General features: G+C 48.4%; 2 protein-coding genes across 2 annotated transcripts; one reads left to right on the top strand and one right to left on the bottom strand.

The window, feature by feature from the left end:
• Nucleotides 1-3779: 3779 nt before the first annotated feature.
• On the top strand, nucleotides 3780-5327 carry TGAM01_v203517 (hypothetical protein; the record flags this gene model as incomplete). The annotated part of the gene is made up of 3 exons (XM_024549221.1): nucleotides 3780-4247; nucleotides 4301-4990; nucleotides 5043-5327. 3 exons carry the CDS (start codon nucleotides 3780-3782, stop codon nucleotides 5325-5327), a joined length of 1443 nt encoding a protein of 480 aa, XP_024406059.1.
• A 3568-nt stretch (nucleotides 5328-8895) lies between these two features.
• On the bottom strand, nucleotides 8896-15222 carry TGAM01_v203516 (hypothetical protein; the record flags this gene model as incomplete). The annotated part of the gene is made up of 1 exon (XM_024549220.1): nucleotides 8896-15222. One exon carries the CDS (start codon nucleotides 15220-15222, stop codon nucleotides 8896-8898), a length of 6327 nt encoding a protein of 2108 aa, XP_024406058.1.
• Nucleotides 15223-16383: the final 1161 nt, after the last annotated feature.

Raw genomic sequence — 16383 nt, 5'->3', positions numbered from 1 at the left:
GGAAAGGGGAGAGAAAGCATTGGCCTCTAATGTTTTTGGTGCGAGCGCTGCACGTCTATGCCTTTATATCCCTTATGAATGCTGCGGTACGGCAATCTCTGCTGATGGATTGTTGGGTTGTATATGTCTATTTAATGTTGATGCATTGAGGTGCTGGCTATGGACGAAGAGTAGAGGATGAACGCTGATCTGCCCTGATATCTTGATTCTTGCATCTTTGGTAGAACTGTATGAGTATGAGCTCTCTGTATTCACAATTGCATTCATGATACTATCAAAAGATTCGTTTTGTAACGAAATAACGTTTTTGCTGCTATAGTAGCCCATGATGTTCACTATCACATGCCATAACCGCCGCCAGCTGGCAGCCATACTGCCTTCCTCCTCCAGCTGCCAACTCCAGCGCTTCACCGGTTCTATATTCTGCCGCCTGCTACTTGAACTTCGTCCCTTTTCTCTTCTCTTCTCTTCTCTTCTTCGTCTCTTCGCCCTTCTTCATTCGTTGTTTTCGACTTTCTGACTTCCGCTCCTTGGATCATCACCAGACCAGCCTGTCGCTCACTTTCACTTCGCCACACTTCTCTTTCACTTCTTGCGAATTCTTGAATTCTTGTTACCTTTTCTCCTTTTCTCTTCTTCCCTTCTATCTCGTATTACCCTATTCATTCTCCCCAGCCCGCTTCCCATCACATCGCCGTGACACACACAACGGCCGAACAGCTCGCTTCTTCCATCTCCCATCTTCCGTCGCAGCTATCGAGTTTGTTGCCTCTCTTCCATTCTCGTCGTTTCGAGGCTCATCATGGCAAAGCAACGCGGCACGTTAAACGCTTCACATCGTTGGACTATGTCATTCATGGCTTGGATCTTTCTGTTGATCCAACTGTCATCGTTCGTGCATGGCCTCGCCATTTCTACTGCTGCTGATCAACGACCCAAAGCAGCTTTCGTCTCACTCGCCCACGAGCGTGATCTACCCGCTGTCCTGTCCTCCATGTCGCAGCTCGAAGAGACATTCAACCACCGATACCACTATCACTGGGTCTTCTTCAGCATCCAGCCTCTGAGCGAAGAATTCAGGCGTCAAACGTCAAACGCAACCGGCGCCATCTGCATTTACGAAGTCATCTCTGAGCATAACTTGGCTTCGTCACAATATGCCAAGCCATCGTCTGCCTGCGATGCGATGCCAAGAGATGCAACTGATGGCGATCACGCCTCCAAAGTTGACCAGTCGACGTCATTCCTTGGTCAAACTTCGCGTTGGAACTCGGGTCCGTTTGCCAGCGAAAAGCGACTCAGAGACTATGACTGGTTTTGGAGAATTGAACCTGGCGTAAGTGACCTTGGACCTGAACCATTACCCCCTTTCTGCAGTGCCGTGCTATCTGTGCTCATCATCGAGAGCAGGCGCAGTTTACTCACGACATCACATTTGATGTCTTCCGCTTTATGAGAGACCACGAGATTGCTTACGGCTTTAACGAGGCTTCACTGGACAAGAACGAGATGCGAAGTCATGCGCAGCCAGTGAAATCTTTCATCGACCAACATCCTGATCTGTTGCACGCAGATGCGGATGTGTCCTGGTTCTTGGGCGGCCACGACGTCCACCACGCACCCAATAGGCCGACGAACGAAGATGACAGTCTCGATACTCCTGGTGACGCCGCCATAACGTGGATTGACTTGATCAGCTCGATGATCCGGGGCAGTCTCGGTCGTCTTGGCTTTGTTAATACTGACTGGCGACAGGGCAATAACTTGAGTGATAGCGAAGACACAGGATCAGCATCCGAGGCATTTGCATCACAGCTGAGCAACATGTACAAGACAGGGTTAGAAGGAATATCGCCAACGTTTGACATTGGGTCGTTATCGTTCTTCCGAAGCAAGAGCCACCAAGACTTGTTCAACCATTTGGATGCCATAGGCGACTTTTACAGCCGACCACTGCGAGACATGGCTGTGCCTACCATGAGTGCCAGCATGTTTCTTCCCCAAAAGAGCGTGTGGAATTACCGCAGGAGAGATGCACGACATGCACACCGACCAAGCCTCCCGGAATACACGCAAAGACCGAAAGCGAGGGGTTACGAACTCAACTTGGGATTCAACCTCAGAGGAAAGAGCCGGATGGTTGGACCGCAGCGGCGGGATAGCTTCCGGGAGCAAGAGAGGAACCCTGACGAGAACATGGCCGAGCGCTTTGCGCTTTGGGACCTGATGGCTCGCGATCTTAGCAGACAGGATGCTATCCCTAGCTTGCAGTCTGGTCATACTGTGATTGACGAGAGGAATTTTTCGATGAGTTAAGCAACGATCTTTTGGGCTCTCTTTTTTTTTTGGCGAGATGACGACTACGATGTCGATGAAACGATTTGGTCATGGAAGGCAAACGGCATATGGGAATTTGGTCATAAGCAGGGAACAGGGGCTTGGAGTTTGGAATTTGAATCTTTTTGTTTTCTTTGTGTGACAGGCTGGTCCGGTCGTGTATGCAGGGGGGTGGCGACCTAGGGAAACATATACCCGGAAATACAGTCGATATTTTTATCTTGCTTCTCTTTCACTGGTTCTGCCGATTTTAGATGATATGTTGGCTGCGAGAGTTGTTTTGAAACATTTCTGTCTCACTGCTGAAGCAGCTACTGATGATGTCACACAAAGGCACATGGGTATGGCCATCGACAACAACGACAACAATGACAACAACGGTAAGGTCCGAATGCTCTACGGCATTGTCTGTACAAGATGTTGCAATCTATGGTAATTGTTGAAATTGTAGGCATGAATTGAATTGTTTTCTTCATTTCTACTCCCTCTCATTTTCTTCAAGCATATCTCTCTCCTTAGATTCGCTCTTTCAGGGTCTCAGCTGGCGCCACATGTGTGACACACGCCACCAAAAGAAACAAGCTAAACAAGTCCCGGCGCATGTGAGACTCTGGCAAAGCAGGTCATTTCCATTGCTGCAGCTTACTACGAATCACATTGCCTTACTACTGTGTTCTTATCCATGCATTGTTAATTGGGGTCAAGAGGTCATAGTAGCGAACAAGCAAGATCCGAATATGTAAATCAACATGAAAGCAAAGCGATAACCCGAAATGGAACAAAAAAGGGCCAGGCCCGTATAAAGCTTGCCCCGCAGATCTGGGGTCCTGGCGCTGTGCAGTGGATTTTGGTGTTGGTGGGTGTGCGTCACTGTGGGTTGTTTCGCTGTGGGCTGCTGGAGCTACAGGGGGGCTTCAGGGGGGTTATGCGTCGCATCCAGGCACAGGGACGGAAGACAGGAGAGGTTTTGGAAACGAATATATGAATGTGGTTATGAGTGAAGAGACTTTTCCATTGTAATAGCTTCTTTTCTGCTTTTCTTGTCTTCTTGGTTGGCGTTGCTTGAATGCCTCTGCGAGCAATTGGTGTTACTTGTAGTACTAGACAGCTCTAGTTGGTTTAGCACCCGCTAGCAGAGCCAAGCTTTCTTTCGGCCCCGACTCTCCGCCTAGGGCTGCCCAGTGGCTTTTTCTTTCAAGCTCCTGTCAGCTCCAGCTTGGCGTCATCGAATTCGAGCTGAGGGGTGTGTCGCGTGGACAGCCGATCGAAGCAATCACCACCAGCCTCTTCATTCCTCTTGATCTTTCGCTCTTTTTGCTACTCTTGGCTACAGGTTGAACTGCTGCTTTATACTTCTTCCACAAGCTCAGCACATCGATCCGCCAAAGAAGCAATTGGCACCCATCACTTCTCTTTGGTTTCTCGCTTCAAATCTGCCCGCCATGGCGGTGCTCGACAGCGGAGGCTCGGCCATCCGGGCTGGGAGCTCTGGAAAGCCCATTTCGCTGATTCTGGTGCGTGAGAACTGCTCAATTCCTCTCGTATCTCTTCTTGCTAACGGAGTCTCGCAGCTCACGGTCCAAAACTCGGCTTTCATCCTCATCATGCACTACAGCCGCATCATGCCTCCCGTCGGCGACCATCGATACTTTCCCTCGACCGCCGTCTTCCTCCACGAAGTTATCAAGCTGGCCGTTTCCCTGACGCTGTGCCTGTACGAGGCGTCCAAGACGCTGGCGCCCAGCACGCCTGCGACGGTGCTCTTTGAGCAGATCTACAATGCCATGTTTTCGATCGATGGGTGGAAGCTGATTATACCCGGGGTGTTTTACACGCTGCAGAATATCCTGCAGTATGTGGCTATCGAGAACCTGGATGCCGTGCATTTCCAGGTCTTGTATCAGCTAAAGGTAAGGAACAATGACAGCTTGAATAAGCTCTTGTCATGTCTAACGACAACTAGATCCTCACCACTGCGCTTTTCAGCGTCTACCTCCTAAGTCGGCCACTCGGCTTCAAGCGCTGGCTCGCTCTCATTGTTCTCACTCTCGGCGTCTCAGTCGTCTCTCTTCCCGGCTCATCCACTACCACCAATGTGCCCAGCGCCGATTCGCTTCTCCTCCACGGCATGCCCGACCACTTCTTCCCTCGATCTCGCCACGAGCTCGGCCACGCCATTCCCGACGACGCGCCGGCGCATCTCACGCGCCGTTCTGCCACCTATGAAGGCATTGACTACGATCTTCACTCTCTCGAACCCCCCATGAATTACTCCGTCGGTGTGACTGCAGTGCTCATCGCCGCGGCAGTCTCCGGTCTTACTGGAGTCTACTTTGAGAAGATACTCAAGGAAAACTCCTCCCAGGCTAGTGTGTGGATACGAAACCTGCAGCTGAGTTTTTACTCCATGATTGCTGCTCTTTTTGGTGGCGTCATGTGGCAGGATGGAGCTGGTATCCGCGAGCATGGCTTTTTTGAAGGCTACAACACTATTGTGTGGGCGACAGTCATTTTGCAGGCGGCAGGCGGCTTATTGGCCAGCTTGGTGATTAGGGATGCGGATAATATCGTCAAAAACTTTGCTACGAGCATCAGCATCATATTGAGCTTTCTCGTCAGTGTATGGGTTTTTGAGTTTGAAGTCACTTTTACCGTGAGTATGTCCCTTTAACGAGGGCTCACAGATTTGCTAACGAATAATGCAGTTTCTTCTAGGAACGATGCTGGTGCTACTCGCAACATACATGTATAGTATAACGGAAGAAAGCCCCTCTCGCGCTCGACCACCGGCCATTCGAGTAGCCACATTCGAAAAGCCTGCTATCGAAAGTCTTCTTACGCCTATAGGCACCCCTCGCTTAGGGCCCTCAAAACATCTTGGCGCCATCGATCCATTTGATGCCAAGGGCGTGGCTTCGACGTCTAGTCGTCCCAGCAGTCCGATGTTTGCTCGCCCAGGAAGCCGTCTGGCTCCGCAGAAGGAGCTATGAATACCCAGTTGGCAGCGGCATTCGAAATTTTCATCATATTTCTCCTGCTTCTTGGAAATACAAAAACACTTTTAGTATTTTTGGACTAATGCTAAAGCTTAGTCCTATTGTTATAACTTGGTCTGTACGTGTGAAGGAACGGAAAATGGATAGGTGCATATAGAACGAGGGGAATCGGGATCGAATAGGAGCTTGTAAGCTTTGGTATAGACGGCAATGGATGGAAAGCTCAGAAGAGAAGCTGTATAAATGGCTGCAAATATACCCCATTACTTTACATTCGCCATGGTGTAACACCGACTTTTTCTATATTTAAACAAACAAATGATTGAGCCGATGACACTGCACCAAGTAATATCTCTTATGACAAGGCATCTATCGTAAGTTATTACAAAAAGGGCGGTTCTATGTTTGCATCCACAAAGATCATCTCTTTGGCTCAATTCACACTACTTCTCTTTCCGATTCCAAAAGTACTATACAAATGTTCTAAATGTTTGAATGAGTAATTTTGAAGGATTGACACTCTTCCTTACATCTTCAAACTCAAACCAATGCGCTATTTGCCCGCTTCTTGTATCTTAAGACTCATATGCAGCATATTTTCTCGTGGCTAGTATAAATACTCTTATGTAAATGGCATCTCATCTGTTTCGCAGGCATACGTTGTACCTGATGACGGGAAGAAAGGTTTTCACGTGGTCGTAGTTTCGCATGAATCTAAGCTTCTTGCTTAAGCTCATTGGTCATCAAAAGTCGACAGTCATACGTAAATGTATAGAGTGCTGCGGGCGGCTTGTCTCGCGACCCCACTATTGTAGCAGTTGTTCCCTCCTCTGCTTGTCACTCAGCAGAAAGTTTAGTTCTTCTCTTCATCATCATCAAACTTTTCGGTCGTATCACTTTCTGCTTCTCTTTGAGCCTCAACCCTTTTAGTTGTTGTGTTTGTTCACCTTGCTTTGGTTTCGCTCGCGATGGCCATATTTCGTGATCCCTCACATTGCGACTGCTGAAAAGCTGTCGTGCTAAACTTCGCATAAACCTTGCGTCCTCTTTAATGCTGAGTTAATAAACACCAACAGTGAGAGAAACCTGAGCCGCTAACAATTTGAACCAAGCTCAAATTTGATAAATTGGACATTGATTCAAATGCTAATAATCTTTCAAACTGGACTCTTCTTCTATAGCACCTGATAGGACTACCATGTCTTTTCTTTCCCCGCAAGTGTGTTGCTTACCCAGTTAGTCAGCATCAATAGGAAAAAAAAACACGCCCCTCAATCCTGTCCTTGGAAAGAATAAGACGACTTGATGGGTAGTGTTCTCCGAAAACTGGGTGTGTACTTATGAATAAAATTCTTGCCCCACTTGGAGGGTAGTGTTTTTTCGGCGTCTATCTAACTACAGAAATTTTGGATGCGTAAATAAACACGCCCCTCAATCCTGTGCTTGGAAAGAATAAGACCACTTGATGGGTAGTGTTTTTCGAAAACTTGGCGTGTACCTATGAATAAATAAATTCTTGCCCGACTAAGAGGGTAGTGTTTTTTGGCGTCTATCTAACTACAGAAATTTTGGATGTGTAAATAAACACGCCTTGAAATTCGACTGCTGGAAGCAAGCGTACATCTATTCATACATAGGTGCCTTAAGATGCGATGTTTTTTTTTTTAAGAAAGGTTCGCAAAAGTATTTCGTTGGGTTTCATCAAAGTTGACGCTTGGTAGTGTCGATGAAGCGACATCGCATATATTATTTTGGCGTTTTCGATCTTGAGAGAAAAGTCATCCAGCGGCCCGGTTCTGTAAATCAGTACCCAGCCATAGAACGTCTTGCCGCCGCTACTCCTTGGCGCATACAACAATTGAATCCTTTCATGTATAGACTAACTGCTTTGCTGGGCTATAACTGGAGTGCTGTAATACGACTGGGGTTCCGTTTCGTATAAAGATCGGTAAGAGGCGGGGATTAACGCAGGCATGTTCCTATAGACCAGCAAATCATGCGTATATTGCTATTCCTTCTGTTACAGGGTGTGATAAGCCCATCAGCTGAATCGAGCCTGACAACTAACAGGCCTAGAACGTAATGGAGTGGTGGAAGACGCGAATGCACTCTAGGATCACGACCATGTGGGTACAAAGCCGATGATTTCACGTCCTATTACCGTGGTTCAACAACTAGTAGCACCGTTGGGGGGTCTCCGGTTCTACTGGAAGCCATCTCTCCCTCCAAATGGGGAAAACAGCTCATTAAGCCCCGTCAAAACTGCTTCTTTCATGCAGGGCTTGACATAGATTCTGCCTTGCATGGCAAGCTAAGCAAAAAAGATCCTCAGAGAAAGATCCTCAGAGAAGTGCCGGAGAACTTGGCCGTCATGGAGCGTCCCTCATCAACTGGCTAACGCCAGACCATCTAGGTATATAAGCTGGTAATGCCCTCTTCACTTTTTCAAGACCCAGATCCCGTCATCAGTCGCATCGGCTTGCAAACACCGCTTCATCTGTTACCTACCAGCCATATTTATAATCATAATATATAGAATGGTAAGAGACATATCGAACCAACTGGTCTTCTGGTCACGGGCCTTATGCGCCATTGAAGACTTTTTATCTGATTCACAACTGCAGAATGTCACGCATATTCACCATATTCCAGAACGCTTGGCAGACACGGCAAACACCCAACACCTCGACAGTAGCACCAGTCCCTCCACCATGAACTATGAAATGATTTCCGCCATTTTCGGAGGTCTTGCTTTTTTTCTTGCACTCTTTTTGGCTCTTCCCAAACTGAAACTGTACTGGGATAAACTTCGAAGTACAAACGCTTCATCCAACCTTGAGCATGAGCTTGAGCTTGGCTCGTCTAACAGCCAGATAGCTTGAGCACATGCATCATTGGTTGTAGAAGGAAAGCATAAATGGTTAGAAGAACAGTTCATTGGGCACTAGAGACGGCTCGGGTGGGTAGAACTTTGCAGGCATAGGACAGAGATGATGTTTTGTACATGGTACAGCAATATAGTTGAGATACTAGGTTACACTGTAGAAGCTACTCATAAAGGTTGCTATTTATCAACTGCTTAACAGGATTTGATGTGATTGTTATACTTCTCAATTCCACGTAGCTATAACCGTCTTCAAGTATACATCTGGGCACAATAGCGGACAAAAAGATAGGTAACTCCCCTGTGAGTTAGAGACTTGCAGCTTGGATTGTCTAACCGACATTTCTGTCTACCGCTTTATTGTTTCTCAATTAGTTCAATTCGTACTCCTTCGCTTCCGCTATTCCAAAGCAAGTACGTATACAGTACACGATGTTTGGATAGGCAAGGTATACCAAACTGTAAGTGGCTGATTGCTCAATCAAGTCACGGCTGGGATGCTGGATAACGAAATTAGGGTGTTGAGTGATATTTTTCTTTTCTCTCCTTTCCTTTCATTTAGTTAAGTCGAAAAAGGTTACCATCAGGTGATAGCTGTCTACCAATAAACTATTTACATGCGAAGATCTCCCAATCCACATCATTAAAGCTATTTCTACTTATAACTACCAATCTCTCTCAACTATCGCTCTCTTCCACCTTCTTCTCAACCTTCTGCCTAAACAACTTGATAATACCACGTACATTCCTCGCAACAGCAACATCAATCGCCGTCCTCAGCTCAACATCCTCTCTCCGCGGATCGACACCCAGTTCCATCAACTTCTCAAATGCACTGATAACATCATCACGTTGATCCCAATCCGAGCCATCGATTGGAAAGTCTCGCCTTGCTGTGATATGCAGCAACGTCTGTCCTCTTGCATCCACAGCCATTAGGTCGGCTCCTAGATCGACAAAGATACTTAGGGCTGTTGCATGATTGATGTCGTTGGCAATGGCATATCTGGGATGAGAGACTTTTCTAGTTGGGTCGCGTGTGCCTTCCCATCCAGCAGCTGCGAAACTCATGACGGGAGTTTCGCCCAAGTTGTTACGGGCGTTTATATCGAGACTAGAAGAAAGCTCGCGGAAGAGTTTGGTGGCTTCAGCAGCCCTTTCGGCATGACCGACAAGACGAGGCGCGAGTTGGTGTAGTATCGAGTTGCTTGTTACGGGATCCGGTTCGCTCACATTAGCGCCTGCGGATATAAGATGCTTGATGGCAAAGAGAGACTCTTGGCTGCGATCGGAATACGCCGCCAGTGCTAAGTGGAGAGGCTTGCGGCCTTGCTTGTCGGCCATATGAACAGCGGCTGGGCCGTGTTCGATCAGCGTGAGGAAAGCCTTCTGTTGTTCTTCATCGAAGTTTCCAGGAAGAGTGCAGATCCAATGTAAAGGTGTTCGTCCTTCATCATCGACAGCAAGAGCGTCAGCCCCTTTTTTCAACAAACCAAGGACAGAATTAGACATGATACTCGGACACGGCGGTTCTCTGCTGTAAGTTGGTGGTCCCACACGGACAGTCGGAACGCAAGCTACTGTCAAAAGCGAGCGTCCATGCTGGCTCTCTTTGCGGTCGATATCCTTTTGTGAGAGTTGAGGGAGGACGTTGTCCAGTTGACCCTGGTCTTCGATGATACTATGCAGCAGACATCTTCCGTCGGGATACGTTGCGAATGGATCCGCGCCAGAAGAGAGCAGCAATCCTGTAATTGCTGCCTTTCGCGAACGGACTTCGGCCTCTGAGTACATGTAGGTACCAGCTGTTGTTTCCGGACGGCATGCTTCGTGTAGTGCATAACGCACGTCTTCCTTCTCTGTTTTAGGCATTGGCAACTCGTTCGGATCCAGTCCAGCTTCTAGAAGCACTCCAATCTGTAAAGGGTCGTGCCATTTCACCACCATGCGGGATATGAGTCCCGGCACAGGTCTAGTATCTGCTCCGTTCTCAATCAACAACCTTGTCAACTCACCCCTATCCGACAAGTCCAACGCCGAGAGGCCACTGGTGTATCCACGCGATTCCTCCGTCTCACGCACAGTTGCATTCACATCCGCTCCATGTCTCAGCAGAACCTTTACCGTCTCCTCTCGCCAGTGACCATCAGGCCAACTTTGGTCCAGGGCCGCCAGCAGCGGCGTCATTCCGTCTTTGTTGAGCGCTTCTATGTTGGCTCCTTTTGAGAGAAGATACTCGAGCGCCTCAATCTGCCAAAAGCGACTGCCGCTTGCGAGAATGTGCAATGCGGTGCCTCCTCGAATCTTGTAGCAGTATCCTCGTCGGTTGTAGACAGCATTGACATCAACACCAATCTTCTCGACGAGCAGCTTTATGATGTGTAAAGATGGGAGGTCACGCTCGCAGGCTGTGCCAAGAAGCGTGCCGCAGTTTTCTTCATCTGTCTGGACCCAGCCTTGAGCTTCAAAAAGATGCACTTTGTCGGTAAAATACTCGAGTAGGTCTGCATGTCCCCCCTCAACGAGGAGGTGGAGGAGAGTATTGTCCTCAGAACCGTCCAGAGCAAGCACATCACCACCCAGTATTGCGTACTCTTTGATACTGTCATAGTCCCCGTCATCCAGAGCATACTTTAAGGGATCGAGTTGGTCAAGTCTATGCCCCTCATCACCCACCTTAGCCTGTATATCCAATATGGCCTGTCCGTCTGCCAAGTAGTATAGCTTCTCTTCGCTCAGAGGACGGTGCTTTGCATAGAGGACTGACCATCGCCCTCGCAACAAGGTGCCATGCTGCGGACTGGGCAATGCAGATGAGACATCGCGAGCTTTTTCGGCCGTTTTGGGTCTATCTGTAGCCAAGATGAAATCTGGAGACTGTAGCTGGCTGTCCCGAGCCTTGGCGCCGCGTGTAAGAAGCGCACGCACCATATCCCAGCACTTTTCCTCCACGGCCTTATCCATAGGGGTTACAGTCTTGGTCTTCCCGTCGTCATTTTCAACAACTACTTCGACGTTCAAATCAACCCCAGCTTGCTGCAACATGGTGATAATATCCGCTGCTTGTATTCGACGCCGGCGCCATATATCTTCCACGTCATCAAACTCGGCCAGGGAATGGAGCGGCATAAGGCCGTCCACATCCAACAACCAGGGATCTGCGCCACTCCGGAGCAGCTCCCAGACACTCTCAGGCCGACCAGAACGACAGGCGTAGTGCAGTGGTGCCATGCCCTCGCCTAGAAGATTGACGTATTTCTCAAGCACGCCTCGACTTCGGTAGTCTGAAAGGAGGAGGCTGACGATGGAAGCAGCACCCTCCCGGCAGGCGACATGTAGCGGGGAGAGATCAACGGCAGCGAGAATGGTTGGATCAGCTCCAGCACAAAGAAGAGCCTTTACAGATATCTCTCCAAGAGATACGGCGTGGTGTAAGGGGGTGAAGCCGTTCGCGTCCTGCTGGTTGAAGTCCAACTCCTTGAATAAGGGGCTTTTAAGCACACGCTCCAAGATTTTTGTACTTCTCACCACATGCAATGCCGTTTCTCCTTTTTCATTCGTGGTGAGTGGTGAGACACCAGCCTCAACCAGAACTTGTATGATGTCAATGAATTTACTTTCATCTCCAGCTGAGCGAAGAACCGAGTGAATGAGCGTGTCCCCTCCAGGACCGAGGACATCTGGCTTTGTGCCAATCGATATCATGTAGCGAAACCAGTCAGCGTCCTTTTTGTAACCTTTCGTTGCATCATGTAACAGACTTGCGTCATCTTCGGTGGACAATTGAGCCCCTAGGCGGATAAACATCTGCATAATGTTGTTCTCTTTGAATCTACCACCGACCACTCCCAGAATTGTCGTGCCTTTCTTCAAATCACGTATGCTTAAATCCATGCCCGCGTCGACGAGTATTCGAAGAAGCTCCTCGTCATTGTCCATATGATTGCCACCGTCTGTACGATCGCATTGCCTATACTTCCACACGGGCGGATGGCCTTTTCGGTTCCGTTGATTTAAATCCACGCCAGAGTTCAAAAGCTGCTGAATAAAGGGGAAAAACTTTGCATCAGAAAAGAACTCGATGCTATGCATGATGTGATGGAACACGTTATCTCCATTGTTGTCTGTAGCGTGCACATCAGCCCCGAGATCGAGGAATTTTTGGAATGTCAAGGCGTCTGCTTTTAATTTGAAAAGAGAGAATGAAGCGAAGAAATGGCCCATTTTCTTGATGATCTCGAGCAACGGCGTTCTTCCCATCTCATTCACGGCGTTTATATCTGCCCCAAATTCAACAAGCAAATCAAGCAGCTGAGGCTTCTCTGGGTTGGCGAGATGCATGGGTGTCTCTCCTGTATCTGTACGGGCGTTGGGATCGGCTCCCTGCAAAAGCAGCGCGCGGGTCAGAATCTCCTCAGACTTGTCCAATGAGCCCCAATATCCAAATGTTGTATCAGTCTTGAGCACAGCGAGATGGAGAGGCGTCAAATTGTGGCCATTGACAGAGCGCTCCCCTCTCATTGTGGCATTGACTTTTGCTCCAGCCGTGACAAGAACTCGGACGCATTCTTCCGCCTTGTTCACGTCCCCCTTCATGAGAACGCATCTGTCGTCGGGAGAGCAAAACGCATGAAGAGGCGTTGGTCCTTGTTCGTTGTCTGCTTGCAGGGATATTTCTCCATAGGTATATATACTCTCGCGGGCACTTCTTCTATTCGGATCAGCCCCGTGCTTGAGTAACAGCTTGATCAAGTCCAGACTGTGGCGCTCAGCTGCTCTAAACAGCCTTGTTTTCCCATCCCGGAAACATTCGATATCGACTTTGCCCGTGTTTAGGATGGCCTCGATATTTTCCACGTTGTCGACCTGATGGAAGCATTTATTGACTTCAGCTGGCGGAATGAAGGGCATGAATGCTTGGATAACCCCGGGGTTATCGCCCCTGAACGCAAACGACAAGGCGGTCTCTCTCTGACTCTCGGCTTCCTCCTCTGAATACCTCTTAAAGTACTCATCATAAGAATCATATTCTTCAAGAACCGGAAATGTTTTAATCAGTGGGTCGACACCCGCAGCCAGTAAAAGTCGAACGATTCTCGGATGCCCCTTCAACGCCGCCCAGTGCAGAGGCGTTCGACCTTGACTACCGCCCGACTGTGCATTTGCGCCTTTAGCAAGCAGAAACTGGGAAATGTCGTTATGACCATTCTCGGCAGCATAAGACAAAGGAGTACGGCCGTCTGAATCATGAGCGTCAAGAAGTGTTGGTTCTGTGGCCGCAAATATCTCGACTACCCTCAGTGGCATGGCGAGAGGGGGCCGCACAGCAGTGGCAAGGTGGAAAACGTTGAAAGAGGCAGATAGTCGCCCTCTCCAATTCATCAGTATCATTGTTTCAAATGCTGGCTTTCCGGGGCATAGATAGCGAGTCAGGGCTTCTTTGACTGCGAGTGGCTGTGCCGATGCCTTGTTGAGGTGAAAGGCGAGATTTTCAGCAGCGTATGATACCAGGGGGTGTGTTACTCGCAAGTCGTTGACGAGATCGTCTCTTCTTTTTCTCTCTTTTCTTCCCCACGTGTGATTGTCGTAATTTGCCTCTCTATAGTCATCGAGAGTAACATCGAAATGCGGACAACCGTCGAGAAACTCCAACAAAAGCACGCATAGCATCTCATGCGAGGTTGTGTCATCAAGAACGGGGAAAGCGTCGGCGTTCGTCTTTCTCGTGGCATCGTGCAGAAACTCAGTAAAGGAATGGTGAATGACACTCACGCTCTCATCTTCTAGGAGTTCCAATAATCTACCGCAACTCTGCCGTACCAAGTCCTTTCCTTGTCCGAGACTGATGTGCAGCATGTTGGAGAGCAGCGATCCAAGCTCAATTAACCGCAAGGGTCGACTCGCATGCGTTACGCACATGAGGACTTTGGCTTGTTGCTCTGCTGTGACTCCGCTGCGATGGGCATGCTCTTTCAACATGCCCTCATACACCTCTTGAAGCGTTATTGGGAGGCGGTCCAGGCTGTCCGGCAGAGTCTCTTCGGTGATGTGCCTGTCCCGCAAGCCTTCAGCCAAGTTATCTGCAACGAGTCTGGCATGAAGAAAGAGCCCCTTGGCTCGCTCACAGATAGTCTGCTTTACCATTTCATTCTTTTCGTGGCTTAATGGAGGGTCCAGCGTGGCCATCCTGGCGTCGACATAACGCGCCACGTCTGGGTAAAGGAGGGTAGGATCAAGCTTCAGCTTCACTATTCCAGAGTTGCTCAACGCCTGTTCAATCTTTGGCAATGGCCTGCTCGTCATCATAACCCTGATTCTGCCAGGTGCAGCGGTGCCCAGCTCAACGAGACGATGAGTCATGCCCTCAAAATCTCCATCGTCCATCTCATCTAAAGCATCCACCACGCAGTACACACTCTTTGTGATGCCCGTGGTGAGCGCCTCAACAAGAGCAGGCCATACTAGGCTGTTTTCGCTACCGCTGACTGCATGATCTTTTGATATAGTGGTCAATGTGGTCACCAAGGCAGGGCAATGGGGAAGCAGCTGCGCGGCAAAGTCACGTATGAGGTAGTTGGCGCTGTGGTTCTTTTCGACAATCTGACGAAAGAAGAAAAACAGCACAATGCTGCCAGACTCTTGCAATTGGCGCACTGTGGAAGCCGAAAATACTGATTTTCCAGTGCCAGCTAATCCGCGGACGTGGAGACATGAGCCACTATTGTTATCATTACCAGATCTAGAGTCGGTATTAGAATCTAAGTTGGCCCAGGTGCGAAAGACGGGCGATTTGTGAGTCCAATCACCAGTTCCAGGCACATATGAGTGTAAATGCTTCATGAATTCGCTTCCCGGAGAGAGAAAGTCGGTTGGTTGGAGCCATTTCAGTAGAGTAGACAGGCGTTTTTTGTACGAGTCGCTTTGCTGTGATGGAGGCGCGGGCACCGTATCTCGCTCTACAATCTCGAAAGTCTGATCCAAGTCGGAATCAACGATTCCGTCCATGGTGACGTCTCCTCTTGTAAGAGCAATACAGCAGCGTAGAACTAGTGATTGAAAGCGCAAACCATGGCGGAAATAGTGCTTTTTATCTTTATTTTATGCTTAAGTGTTGGAGTGACATAGAGGAGCGCGCCTCGGCCCTTACCTAATCGGGCTTCAGCTCTACAAAAGTGCCTGTTCGTTGAGTCATACCGCGAAGCGAAGCAGCACTTTAGCAGTCAATTTTAGATGAGAGAAAGATGGCTTCTCGAGTCACAGTGACTTGGAGGCACCGGTTTGTGTTAAAGTCGAAAAAAGAAAAGACCCTTGAAGACTGTTTGTTCGACATGTGAATATGGGTTCGGATAGCGGCTAGCCCTAAAGATGACAAGAATATCAAGGACCAGAAATGTGCCATGAGTAGCATTCGCTTACTGATATAGGTGACATCCGAGAGTTATCTAGAATTCTCAAGAGCACTCATCCCTAGGAGCGACTACAGTGGCAGAATCAAAGTGGCCGTGTTGATGCGGTATTCACAACTGTGGTTTTGCAAACAGTCAAATAATCGTCAGCCATTTAAGGCAAAGGCATAGTAGCGATTTCTCTACTTGCAGTAAGCGCAGTAGGGTACTCAGAAGGAAAGATCTCCTGTAATTGGTAGCAAAAGTTGAATGAGCAACAAAATATTAACAGAAAAGGTCGCAAGCAAAAGGGAAAGAGGCTTCGCGCAGAGGTCGTGTATGAACTTTTGCGTGACCATTGATTCAAAGCTAAAGCACCGCAGTTGGAGAAATGATTATCCAGTCTACCATTTTCGTTATCCAATAACCCAGCCACGGCTAAGGTTGCTAATCTACGGCCGTGTTTTACTATTTCTACTTCTACTGCTTTAATTTTATCTGGTACATAATTTATCTTAAATCGGTAGAAGAATATATTCGATTCAACTCTCTCCAAGTCTGGACTACATGTTTCGTTAAGCCGGGAACGGAATGCTAGAAAAAAAACTGTGTGCTGAATAAAACAAATGCTCCTCTATGCGAGTTAGACATTCTCAAACTCTTGAGACAGTTCCTCTGCGTAATACTTAAACTTGAGTCTCTCCTCTTCCTTTTCAAGCTTTCCACTTCGCCATCTTTCCAAGCAACGGTGTCTAGCTACCTAGAGAAATTGATAATGATC

The sequence above is a fragment of the Trichoderma gamsii genome, assembly GCF_001481775.2.
Source record: "Trichoderma gamsii strain T6085 chromosome Unknown Scaffold_9.2, whole genome shotgun sequence".
Lineage (NCBI taxonomy): Eukaryota > Fungi > Ascomycota > Sordariomycetes > Hypocreales > Hypocreaceae > Trichoderma > Trichoderma gamsii.
The sequence above is the reverse complement of the archived record's forward strand: the minus strand, read 5'-3'. Positions and strand labels throughout refer to the sequence as shown.